Raw genomic sequence first — 12,736 nt, 5'->3', positions numbered from 1 at the left:
CAAAATTTCCGCTACTGGTTCTCCAGAACTGGTCAAAACCTGCTGAATACCACCTTTGCTCAACAGGATCTGTACAAAATGACTTGGAAACCACTGTTACAGTTGGGAGAATGGCGGACTAATTTCTCAATCTCCTTGGCATTACATTTTTGGCAATACTGGATTTGCCAGAAGACATTTCTCTGAATTAATTAACGGGTGGTGGCAAGGTGGTGTAGAAATATGGACTTTCCCCCCTACTCTTGTGAGTACATCATACCTGGGTATCAACCTGGACCTCTGTCTGCGTTCCATTCTCTTCTTCCTCCTTGAAAACTGTCTGGAGGATAATGTCTAGGTTATACGTAGAATGATGTTCCTTCTTTCTCCCCAGTAGAAAATAAATCAGTGGGTTAACGCTACTGTTTAGACAGGCACATAAGTAGCCGTATGTGATTAAATTGTCATACTTCTGCTTGAAAAGAGTCTCGCTGAGATAAATGGCAGTTGGTGGAATAGAAAAGGCGAGGAAGAAAAACAGGGCAAGCAAGGTGACTTTGAGAAGTTTTCCTCGCTTCTGCATCTGTGATTTAAGGTACCCTTTGACGAAGAGGGCCAGGCTGGAGACCACCATGAGTGGGATGCAAATGGAAGTACATATGAGAATGTGATAGAAGGAGGGGAAGGTTTTAGTCAGTCCTGCCCCACGCAGAGCATAATGATTTACACAGAGGAGCAAAGAGACTAGCCAAGAAAACACACAGAGTAGGGGGGCCAAGTATGGGGGCTGATGGCATCGATACCAAATTGGGAAGAACAGCGCCAAACACCGGTCGATGCTGATGATTGTCAGAAGAAATTGACCCGTGCAGTAAGTACATATGAAACCTTCTGTTGTTATGAGGGGGAACCATCTCTTAGCCAGGTACAGAATTGCGGTCAGAAATAGGAATAGCAGAGTCCCACTGTCAGCCATGGCTAAATTGACGATGTAGACAGTGAAAGAATTTCTCTTGATCTTGCTTCCCAAAAGTCGGATGACGATTCCATTTCCAATAATCCCTGGAATGCAAATTAAGATGATTAAAGAATAGATGACTTTCATCTGATATTCAGGCTGATAAACGCTGCTCTTTACGTAGATGATGTCAGTCTCATTGTGACCGCCGAGCCTGAATGCCAAACTTCCCGTTGGAGCATCCGTCAGTCCAGAAAAGTACAGAGTGTTCATATTGGTTGCTGCCTTCTGTGGAAATGAATCTCACTTTTGATTGTCTTGTTTCTGCTTCGCCTTGAGAGCTAAGGATAGATCCAGACAGCTGGAGGACAAAGCTTTTGGTTTAGTCAACAGTCATCAAAGAGCCGAGGTGGCGCAGTGGTTAAATGCAGCACTGCAGGCTACTTCAGCTGACTGCAGTTCGGCTGTTCAAATCTCACCGGCTCAGGGTTGACTCAGCCTTCCATCCTTCCGAGGTGGGTAAAATGAGGACCCGGATTGTTGTTGGGGGCGATATGCTGACTCTGTAAACCGCTTAGAGAGGGCTGAAAGCCCTATGAAGCGGTATATAAGTCTAACTGCTATTGAAATTGCTATTGCTATCAAATGACTTTTGCATCTGTTCTGATTTTTCCAAGAAGGATGTGGACAATTTCACAGGAAATCTTCAGCAAAAAAAATAATAATCACTTTTGGGTACTTCTGCAGTGGTTCTTGCTCAAGAAGGCAGAAGTGACATCAGTTTAGATTATTTTCTCCCATGAATTTTAAGCCATATGGATCAATTAAACATCTGGCATCGTCTGGTTTCAGAACACGTAAATAATTTAACTCCTACAAAGTAAAGGTCTTGTTTCACCTTAACACCTTTCTATATAAGCAAAAGCAGAAATGACTCGTGGAGAACAGTTAATTTGATCACTTTGTCAGTTAAAAGCGGAAATCTTTTCTGTTTTGTGGGTGGTTTGGTTTCGTCTGCTTCTTCCCAAGAACTGTGTCATATCTAAAGTTTAAAAAAAATAGTCAAATGATCACTTTAATGGCATACAATACAGTATGGATCTTTCCATCTTTATGTTAAAGTGTAAAGCAACTGCCATGCAAAGTTATTAATCATAATTCTTATCCTTCTAAAGTGCCGAGGTGGCGCAGTGGTTAGAGTGCAGTACTGCAGGCCACTTCAGCTGACTGCTATCTGCAGTTGGCCGGTACAAATCTCACCGGCTCAAGGTTGACTCAGCCTTCCATCCTTCCGAGGTGGGTGAAATGAGGACCCAGACTGTGGGGGCAATATGCTGACTCTGTAAACCGCTTAGAGAGGGCTGAAAGCCCTATGAAGCAGTATATAAGTCTAACTGCTATTGCTATTGCTATTCTCTTTGGGACCACCTATAAGTAACGGAACGTTTAATAACATTCTGGTTGGATTAATGTTTGCTCACGAGAGAAGAAAAAAATTGTCCTTTGGAATAGTAACTGATAAAGGTCTTCCCTACTAAATATTTCTAATAATGTAGAATCTCACATGGTTGGTGACAATTTAACAAGGGTTCTAGGTAGCTACCATCGCATTGAACCAAACCAAACCAAGCTAAATTAAACTTCAAGCTAATGAAATGAAATATAGTGTACAATGAAACAATGGCCGTATACAACACCAGAGAAGCAACCTTAAAATCATCTCCTGCCCCAAGTCAATTCTCTTTTGTAGAATGGCCCAAATGTAGGGCACTGATGGCCTTCAACCAGTTTAACAACTGGTTTGGTGAGCCCGTGCATGCAGCATTCAAAAACTGCTCATTTTAATCTCTAAAATTTACCTCCTATTGGGGCGCCGATGAGTAAAACAGCTGTGGCGTGGCAATTTTCTGTGCCATGCTAATCATCTGAGCTGAAAAACATGGAAATATAGGATAGAATAGAGCAGGGGGGGGGGTATGGGAGGGGCCAAGTGATCACCAGACCTACCGGTTCACCTGAATCAGTCTGAACCGGCTGAATCCCACCTTTGACGTAAGGACATATTTTCGCAATAATATAAAATGTGTAATTCCTTGATCTGAAAAAGGAATGAATGTAGGGGAGAAAGAGCAGGGGGGAAGTAAGCAAAAGACAAGAATATTTGATACAAAGGAGTCGATTGCAGAAATATCTCTGCTCTCTGTGACCTGGAAAAAAAAACATGATCAAGGAGTTCAGCTGCACAACACAAGACATATCCAGAGATGGTTCTCCAGGATGAAAATGAGGATCTTAGAATTGGGTCACGGGGAAGGGAGTCAGTAGAAAAGTACCAAGAGGGAGATCTTCACCAAGTCTCTAACAAACATTTGAAAGGAAACAATGTTCTTGACAAATAGCCACATCTGACAAGAAGATTACTTAGTCAAGCCTGAGAACTCACTAAAGAGGATTGGCCCTGTGCTTACAATTCACAGGGGTTACGCAATACAACACACTAAGGCACAATATACTGGAGGCATCAGAAACCTACACATAGTCTCCAAATATACGTCAAAACTCAGTTGGAGCCATGAGTGCTTTCATGGCAAGTTGGTTGGCTTAGAGGTGGCTACATCTAGAAATGGTCTACTTGTTCTGACCGAGGCTTCTCAAGAGCATGAAGTAAACTCCTTGTCATGGCAAAATCCCCTTTCATTAATTTACGGTGAATTCTGCTCATTCACAGCCGGCAAAGTCTTTCAAAGGAGGATTTACGATCATACACCTTATCTGATTTGGAGAGCTGACAGGCCGATATCTGCAGAACTTGGCAAGGAGTCTCAGAGAGTCACGAACCAATGAAGCGAACTAATTGTCTCCTGCAAACTCCACTCCCCTTTCGCTCCTCTTTTATTTCCTCTCGGAGGGGCCATTCATCATCCACCTGTGGCCTTACTCCCAAGTCGACCCTTGCTCTTTAGTTGTTCCCTTCATCTGGCAACTCTGCGTATGCACACAATGGGAACAGGCTCCAACTATTAGTCTGCCTCATCGCTGTCTGATTCTGACAACAGCTGATAACTGGCATACGGCTCAGGCCCCCTCTCTCTCCCTCAGACAGAGCCCTCATCAGCGCCTTCCTCAGACTCCAGGACTGGCCCATGTTCCTCCCCAACCTCCTCACTGTCCGACTCTGCTGCCAGCTCTGCTGGCTGCTGGTGGGCCACAACACTACTCTACCCAACCATTTAACTGATTTTAAAAAAAATAATAATTGGTCATCTGTGATGGATAACCATTCGTAAGAAATCATACTATCAAAAAATGTTGTCCTTGCAGTTTCTGAGACTTATTCTAAATTGAGAATTATTATTTTTTCCCCATAATAACAGTTATCATGATGAGAGTCGTATCTTTGCTAATGACATACCTGGGGATGAAGTAAAAGAATTCCTGGGGAGGTGGAACAGATCTCTTTGGGAATACAAGCAAGTTCAGAAAGCTAGATTTCTTTAACGATTCCAGTTTGGTCTGCCTTTGACGTGGCTGTGGCGAGCATGCAGAATTTATTCGGCATCGGAAGTAAAGAAGAGGAACTTGCTTCACATTTTTCTAAGTGTGTCTCCCCATGTTTTGCAAAGGAAAGACTTAATCATAACTGGGAAAGAGAAACAAAACTCACCCCCCTCAACCCCCCCTCCCGTTTATCACTTCTGTGAGAATGAGAAAACCCATGAAAGTGAACCGAAATCCTGTTTCATTTTTTGTTTGCAAACATTAGTTATTTTTGAAATATTTACATGAAAATTCAAGTCAATTTAATGGATGGGTAGGTTGGTGGGTGGGGGAATGGATGGATGGGTAGGTAGGTAGCAGTGGTGGGTTTCAAAAAATTTTGGAACCTCTTCTGTAGGTGTGGCCTGCTTTCTGGGTCCACGAGTGGAACCTCTTCTAACCGGTTCGGTAGATTTGACTAACCGGTTCTACTGAACTGGTGCGAACCGTTAGGAACCCACCTCTGGTAAGTAGATACTTTTTCTAGCTTTCTATTATTTGTGTGGCTCATTAGAAGATTGAACAGGACTGGTATTGTACAAATAGAGGGAAAGAATCTAGATCACATGAAGTGTTGATACCACTTTATAATGCCTTGGTAAGGCCACACTTGGAATACTGCATTCAGTTTTGGTCACCACAATGCAAAAAAGATGTGGAGACTCTGGAAAGAGTGCAGAGAAGAGCAACAAAGATGATTAGGGGACAGAAGGCTAAAACGTATCAAGAACAGTTGTTGGAACTGGGTATGTCTAGTTTTATGAAAAAGAAGGACTAGGGGTGACATGATAGCAGTCTTCCAATATCCCAGGGGCTGCCACAAAGAAGCGGGAACCAACCTATTCTCCAAAGCACCTGAAAGCAGGACGAGAAGCAATGGGTGGAAACTAATTAAGGAGAGAAGCAACTTGAAAATAAGGAGAGATTTCCTGACAGTCAGAACAATTAATCAGTGGAACAGCTTGCCTCCAGAAGTTGTAAATTCTCCAAACCTGTAAGTTTTTAGGATGAGATTGGATAGCCATTTGTCTGAAATGCTGTTGGTTTCCTGCCTAAACCAGAGGTTGGACTAGAAGACCTCAAAGATGCCTTCCAACTCTGTTATTCTGATGTTGATTAGCACATATACTTGAGGACATAGACAGCATTTAAAATGAATATTTGGAGCAAAGGAAGTAAAAAAGAAGCTTTAAAACTCTGGGTCCCCCCTCCCAACGCAGAAGGCATCACTTTCTTTACCCTTGAAAAATATTCAAAACTCCAGTTGGTCCAGAATGGAGCAGCCTAAGTATTCATAAGCACTTTTTTAATTTGTCCCTGAGATGCTTCTACTTTGTAAATTGCACTAGTTACCAGTGGACTTGCAGATATAATTCAGCGTTGGTTGTCCCCAATGAAGATCTCCATGGCTTGAAACCCAGACACCTAAAGGGCTACCTTCCTTTCTTTGTTTCTGTATCATCAGAAAGATTTGGCAAAGTAGGTTCACTCCAGGTTCCATCTATCAACAAGTCTCTTTTGGAAAGACCTAAATATTTGCCTTCTGTGTGACTGTGTCTACCCTATGAAGACACATTCCTTCTGGCTCCAACTCTCCTGAGTATTCACAAGTCTTGAAAGATCTCTTTCTCGGGGCCTGTAGCTCTTCCTACAGGCCCCGGGAAAGGATGCTTCATGATCAACTCTCTGAAATTATGTAGATTAAAAAATTGTCTTACCTGTGTTACAGAACTCCAGATGCTTGTAGAATCTGCCCCGTTCCTTGTCTGTGAAGAAGAACGGAGTGTCGCCTACCCTTTTCTCTACACAAAAGTTCCCTTCCTATCTTTGCTTCTCTTAGTGGTATTACTGGACAGAGTCAGGGACAGATGTCTTCTCTGTTGTTAAATAAAGTTCAGTATGGAACAAATTAGTCACTATGGAGTTTTTGCTGATTTCTGAGCTTGATTGTTTGGGAAACCACATCCCGGCAAGCTACAGTACACAAACAGGCATCAACCTCCACGCTCAATTTCATTGACGATGTTATCTTAATAGGGTAATGAAATGTCTATAAATAACCACACTCAGAGAACATCAAGGACTCCACAAGTCTCTTCTCTTGAAATCAGTCATTTTTGTCATCTCTTGTGGTTATCACACTTCTTTGCTGTGGTTATCTGATCAAAGGCAAACTTGTTCAACTCTTGTGGTCTCATTCATCCTGCCTGCAGGAGATAATGCCTAAAGACCAACAGGCAGCCAGTGCAGCTCGCGGAGGATAGATGTGACGTGGGTGTACCGAGGTGCACCCACGATCGCTCACGCGGCTGCATTCTGGACAAGCTGAAGTCTCCGAATGCTCTTCAAGGGCAGCCCCATGTAGAGCGCATTACAGTATTCCAGTCTTGAGGTCACAAGGGTGTGAGTGACTGTTCTAAGGGCCTCCCAGTTCAGGTACTGCATTGTCTACTCCATTGATCAAGTTTTCCCAAAGTTCTTGCAAATTTTCTGATTCTGCCAGCATCCCTGCTATACTGGCAATTACTACGCCTTCCATCTTTCAATTCTTTTCTGCTCAGGTCCCTGAGGTTGGCCAGGCGGCAAGGTCGGTGCTGAGACATGCGATGTGGCAGCTGCTGAAAGCTGGCTCATATTTAAGTAATAGTCCATTAGCATTCCAAGGTCGCTCTCACAGTTCATGTTTCTGAGCCAAGTTCCACCTAATCTGTATTTGTCCTTTTGTTTTTTCCTGCCTAAGTGTAAAACCTTGCTTTCCCCCAACCTTAAATTTCATTCTGTTGGCTAACCCATTGTTCAAGTCTGTCAACTTTAACCACTTGTCCAGAAGGTGTAGGGTTTTCTGCTTGAGCAGGAGGTTGGATTAAAATACCTCCAAATTTCCAGGAATCAGAATATTATCTAACTTGGAACACATGGCTGGAGGAAAGAAATAAGAAATAAGGAAACCTAAAACAGTGATGTAATAGAAGTATTAGGAGAGAAGGATAAGATAAGATACAGTTAAGATAAATTAAGACATAGTACTTAAAAGTTAGTTAGAACACAAAGTACAATATAGGTAATATGATATTCTGATATAAACAGTTACATATAAATAAATATGGAATAGTATATAATAAATACCGAGGTGGCACAGTGGTTAAATGCAGCACTGCAGGCTACTTCAGCTGACTGCAGTTCTGCAGTTCAGCTGTTCAAATCTCACCGGCTCAGGGTTGACTCAGCCTTCCATCCTTCCGAGGTGGGTAAAATGAGGACCCGGATTGTTGTTGGGGGCAATATGCTGACTCTGTAAACCACTTAGAGAGGGCTGAAAGCCCTATGAAGCGGTATATAAGTCTAACTGCTATTGCTATTGCTATAAATAAGTATAGAATAAGGAGACCCCGAATGTAAGATAGGAATGTATAGGAGACGAATCAATTGTATACACATACCGATATGGAACTGCTGTATGATGGAACGTTTGGTTCCTTTGTTGTTTTAATCTACATTCTGTCTTGTTTGTGTGTATATATGTTTAAAATAAAATTTATTTTAAAGGAACCCTCCAAATTTCCTTCCAATTCTGTTATTCCGAATACTATTTTCTGTCCTCATCTAACTGGCTGAGAACTGAGACGAGAAAATTACTGCATGGGAAAGCGGAAGACATGACAAAGAATTAATTTCAACATACAAATATTGCTCAAACCATCTAGCCCACAAAAAATAGATGACCTAATGGATTTTTTAAAAACAGTGTGTGAAAACAGAAATGAAAGTAATGACAGTCACTGCAGAGAGAGGAAGTTTTAACTTTATTCTGTGGTCTGTTCGCTGCCGGCCACTCCAGCAGCTGAATCAGAGGAGGAGGAGGAAGGGTGGGAATCAGGGTTAGCCTCTGGGCAACCTGAGAGCTCCGAGGAGGAAGAGAGAATGGAGCTGGCACACACACACACACACACACACACACACACACACACACACAGAGAGAGAGAGAGAGAGAGAGAGAGAGAGACAGACAGACAGACAGACAGACAGAGAGGCAGAGACAGAGGCAGAGGCAAAGACAGACAGAGAGAGACAGAGCCAGACAGACACACTCAGAGAGAGAAAGAGAGACAGACAGACAGACAGACAGACAGACAGAGAGGGACAGAGAGAGGAGAGGGAGGGGCGGAGCCTGTGTCATCTCTCAGCTCTCAGATGGAGAGTCAACAGCCCCCAGGTCTTGAGGTGGCTGATGAAGAAGAGGAGGAACAGCTGAGTCCAGTCCTTGACACATGGATGTGCAGACGGCAGAGGAGAGGAGAGCAATGGAAATCTATGAACAAGTCCTTGGGATGGAAGAGCCACTGCTGCTAGTGAAGCCCCACCTTAGCTCTGGGGATAAAAGGCAGGAGATGAATAGATATGGCAGACAATTATTCATCTTCCTGCTGGATGGACTTGTTAGCCTGTGAGAAAAACTTTTTGCCGCAGCTGCCGGCGTTCCTAATAAAGTAATCTTTTGAGTTCACCGCAGAGGGTTTGTCGTGTTTGAAGAGCTGGGTCAGAACACTTTATAACCACTGTGAATATACCAGAAGTATTGGCATTATTACTTCAGTCTCAGAAAAAAAAACTGACTGCCCAAACATTTACCTACTACTTAGGCAACCCAACTATTAACAGACTTTTCCAAATTGTAAACTGGAATTGTAACCCAATAGAGTTTCTGTTGACAATGATTTGGTGAAATTCCTTTCTGAATTTGAGATAATAGCCTTATAAGAAAGCTGGTTAGCTGGAGAGTATGAACCCAATATAACTCCAGGGTTTTCAATGCCAGTATACCCCTGCCCAGGAATTTAAAAAATAATGGGTAAGCTTCTGGAGGTTTGTGCATTCTTACTAAGGATCCTTACTAAGCAATCCCAGAGAAAACCGCTATATTCTGGGAATAAATTCCCACATACCCTGGTCATGAAATTTAGATATAAATGTTAGATATAAATGGTAAATGTTCATGTTCCCCCAAACACATCCCCTTATTATAATACTGGAGTTTGAATACCATATTACCATACCACAAGAGCCGAGGTGGCGCAGTGGTTAGGGTGGCACAGTACTGCAGGCCACTTCAACTGACTGTTATCTGCAGTTCAGCGGTTCTAATCTCACCGGCTCAAGGTTGACTCAGCCTTCCATCCTTCCGAGGTGGGTGAAATGAGGACCCAGACTGTGGGGGCGATATGCTGACTTTGTAAACCGCTTAGAGAGGGCTGAAAGCCCTATGAAGCGGTATATAAGTCTAACTGCTATTGCTATTGCTATTGCTATTGCTATTTTTCAGAGTATAAGACGCACCTCCCCCGCAAAGAGGGTGAAAATTTGGGTGTGTCTTATACACTGAATGTAGCCCTGCCCATCTGCCAGCCTCCACCCTTTAGCCTCTGCCTCCCAGCAATTTGCCTCCTTGCAGCAAACAGCCTGTTTCAGTTTCCTCACAGCCTGATTAGCACAAGCAGCTGATTGTTGGCCTCCCGACCATCAGCTGTTTCAGGCTGCAGGCAGGCAGCAATAGGATATGGCAATTCCTGCAGCCTGAAACAGCTGATGGTCTGGAGGCCCGACCATCAGCTGCTTGTGCTAATCAGGCTGTGCTAAAATTGAAAGTGAAACTGAAACAGGCTGTTTGCTGCAAGAGGCAAGTCAATAATTATAAATTCCTATAGAAAGTTAGAATTATTAAACTTATTTTTTAAAGACTGCTTTATTATTGTTCTAGACAAATTAACAAAATGAAGATTTTTAAAAATAAATGCTTGATCTGAAGAGGCTCAGTACTATTGCATCTTCTTTTAAATAGCAGAGAATAACGTATACTTCCAGAAAGCCACATTAATTTTAACAGCATCTCTACCAGTGTAGTCTGAAATGTAACAATGTCCTGTTGTAGTAATAAGATAAGGCAGCTGAGTTAGACCCCGATTTTGTCATGTTTGGAGTAGATCTATTTAAATCAGTGGTTCCCAAACTTTTTCAGTCCACCGCCCCCTTGGTTCTACAAACTGATCCTCAGTGCCCCCCACCCTGTGGTGGAATTCAAATTTTTTTACTACCGGTTCTGTGGGTGTGGCTTGGTGGGTGTGGCTGGTCATGTGACTGGGCGGTTTGCACGACAGAAGGAAGATAGTAACAGTAAAATTCAAACTGTAACAATTAATTGCACATTTATTCCAAATCCAATTTAAAAACCTTTTTAGTTAATGTTAATTCAACAAAATTGTTGAACATGATCTAGTGATACCAGGTTTTCAAAGTCTGATAGTCATTTATCAAGACTTTTAGTAACTAGTAACTTAGTAAACTCAGTAAAATTTAGTAACTACTTCACTGTCCTTAGTAGATGATAATTCCTGTGTAGATATTGAAAGAAGTAATCTCAGTAAGTATTATCACAAAGCACAAAACTGCAACAGATATCATTAAGATATCACAAACTTACACAAAAAGATGTTCTTGTAAGAAATTCAAAATGGATAATAAACACTTTTGTCTTTTATCTAAAGTTTTTCAACTTTAGATCAATGACCTAAATTATTTTTTCTCTCCCTCTCCTTCTTTCTTTCTTTCTTTCTTTCTTTCTTTCTTTCTTTCTTTCTTTCTTTCTTTCTCCTTCTTTCTCTTTCTTTCTTTCTTTCTTTCTTTCTTTCTTTCTTTCTTTCTTCCTTCCTTCCTTCTTTCTTATATCTCTTTCCCTCTTTCTTTCTTTCTTTCCTTTCTTTTTCTGCCTTCCATCCATTTTTCTTTCTTGTGTGTGTCTTTTTCTTTTCTTCCTTTCCCTTCCTTCCTTCCTTCCTTCCTTCCTTCCTTCCTTCCTTCCTTCTTTCTTTCTTATATCTCTTTCCCTCTTTCTTTCCTTTCTTTTTCTGCCTTCCATCCATTTTTCTTTCTTGTGTGTGTTTCTCTCTTTCTTTTCTTCCTTTCTCTTCCTTCCTTCCTTTCTTTGTTCCATCTTTCTTTCTTGTCTCTGTCTCCCCCACTTACTTTCTCTTTCCTTCTTTCTTCTTCTTTCTGGATTTTTCTTCCTACAAGATCTTATAACATACCTGGTAGGTACATTATTAATAAAATAACAGATTAACAGAGTTGGAAGGGACCTTGCAAGTCATCTAGTCCAACTCCCTGCCCAAGCAGAAGACCCTACATCTGCCTCTACCAAGGATCGAACTCACAGCCTCCTGGTTATGAGGCAAGAACTCCACTTTTAGGCTACCACAGCTGCTAGACCCCCAATTTAGAAGGCCTCAAACTAAAGAGAGAGAAAGAGAGAGAACAATCTAGAGAAGCTCTGGTGGAAAAGTATAGCATACTGAGAGGACATGTTGGCACAAGAAACTCCTCATGTCAATAAAGTCTGCAATATTCTGAAAACTTAGTTCAAACATTTCTGGAAGGATCAGACAGATGGGAGCTTCACCACTTGAGACTTTCAAGAACAGCTTGGACTGCCATTTGTCAGGAAGGGAGGCTCACAATGATAGAACCTACATATCTTTAAAGAATAAATAAAAAAGCCAACAAATGAAAATTATTAATAATGAACTGTTGTTATTAAGTATAAGTGTTCTGACCTAGGCTTCGTGAGACAGTAAAAAATTTTCAATGGCTGTGAATTATGTTCATTCACAGCCTATAGTGAGTCACAAATAGTTTGTAAAGAGTCCAACAGAACTCTGCCAAAGTCTTTCGGGATAAGGCTGATAAACACCCACTTTTATCTCCCTTGAAACATTGCCAAAGATCTAATCGGCATTAGTTTTGCAAGGCCACACGGAGCACAGAGTGAAGACAGAGCTTCAGACTTTAAGCCAACCAGAACGAACAAAGTTGCTTCCTGCAAAGGCTCACATGCCTTTGCTCCTCCTTTATGTCTTATGGGAGGGGCCAATCATCTCCAAGGCTTATTCCTGCCTTTTTTTTCCAATTGTTCTTCCTTCTGGCAGCTGTGCACATGGACACACTGGGAACAGGCTCCCCCTGTTCCTCTGCCTTGCTGATATCCAACTCTGGAGGCTCCGGAGGGAGCAAATAACTCCCAGAGGGTTCTGGCCCACTCTCTGCCTCTGACACTGAGCCCTCATCCAAGTCTTCCCCAGATTCCAGGACTTGCCCATGTTCCTCCCCAACCTCCTCACTGTCTGACTCTGCTGCCAGCCCCGCAGGTTGCCGGCAGACCATAACAATAAGAAAATAATATGTCCGAAATGTGTGAGGATCATAATTGCCACA

At 42.2% G+C, this 12,736-nt stretch overlaps 1 protein-coding gene and 1 long non-coding RNA gene across 2 annotated transcripts; both read right to left on the bottom strand.

Moving 5' to 3' along the window:
* On the bottom strand, positions 1 to 1,400 carry LOC116512706 (proto-oncogene Mas-like). The gene has a single exon (XM_032223318.1). It carries the CDS (start codon positions 1,208 to 1,210, stop codon positions 254 to 256), a length of 957 nt encoding a protein of 318 aa, XP_032079209.1. The 5' UTR covers positions 1,211 to 1,400; the 3' UTR covers positions 1 to 253.
* A 335-nt stretch (positions 1,401 to 1,735) lies between these two features.
* On the bottom strand, positions 1,736 to 4,437 carry LOC116512158. The gene is made up of 2 exons (XR_004255831.1): positions 4,350 to 4,437; positions 1,736 to 1,979 (listed from the first exon to the last, which is right to left on the bottom strand). It is a non-coding gene; the product is annotated as an uncharacterized LOC116512158 (long non-coding RNA).
* Positions 4,438 to 12,736: the final 8,299 nt, after the last annotated feature.

Source organism: Thamnophis elegans, chromosome 8 (assembly GCF_009769535.1).
Source record: "Thamnophis elegans isolate rThaEle1 chromosome 8, rThaEle1.pri, whole genome shotgun sequence".
Taxonomy (NCBI): domain Eukaryota; kingdom Metazoa; phylum Chordata; class Lepidosauria; order Squamata; family Colubridae; genus Thamnophis; species Thamnophis elegans.
The sequence above is the reverse complement of the archived record's forward strand: the minus strand, read 5'-3'. Positions and strand labels throughout refer to the sequence as shown.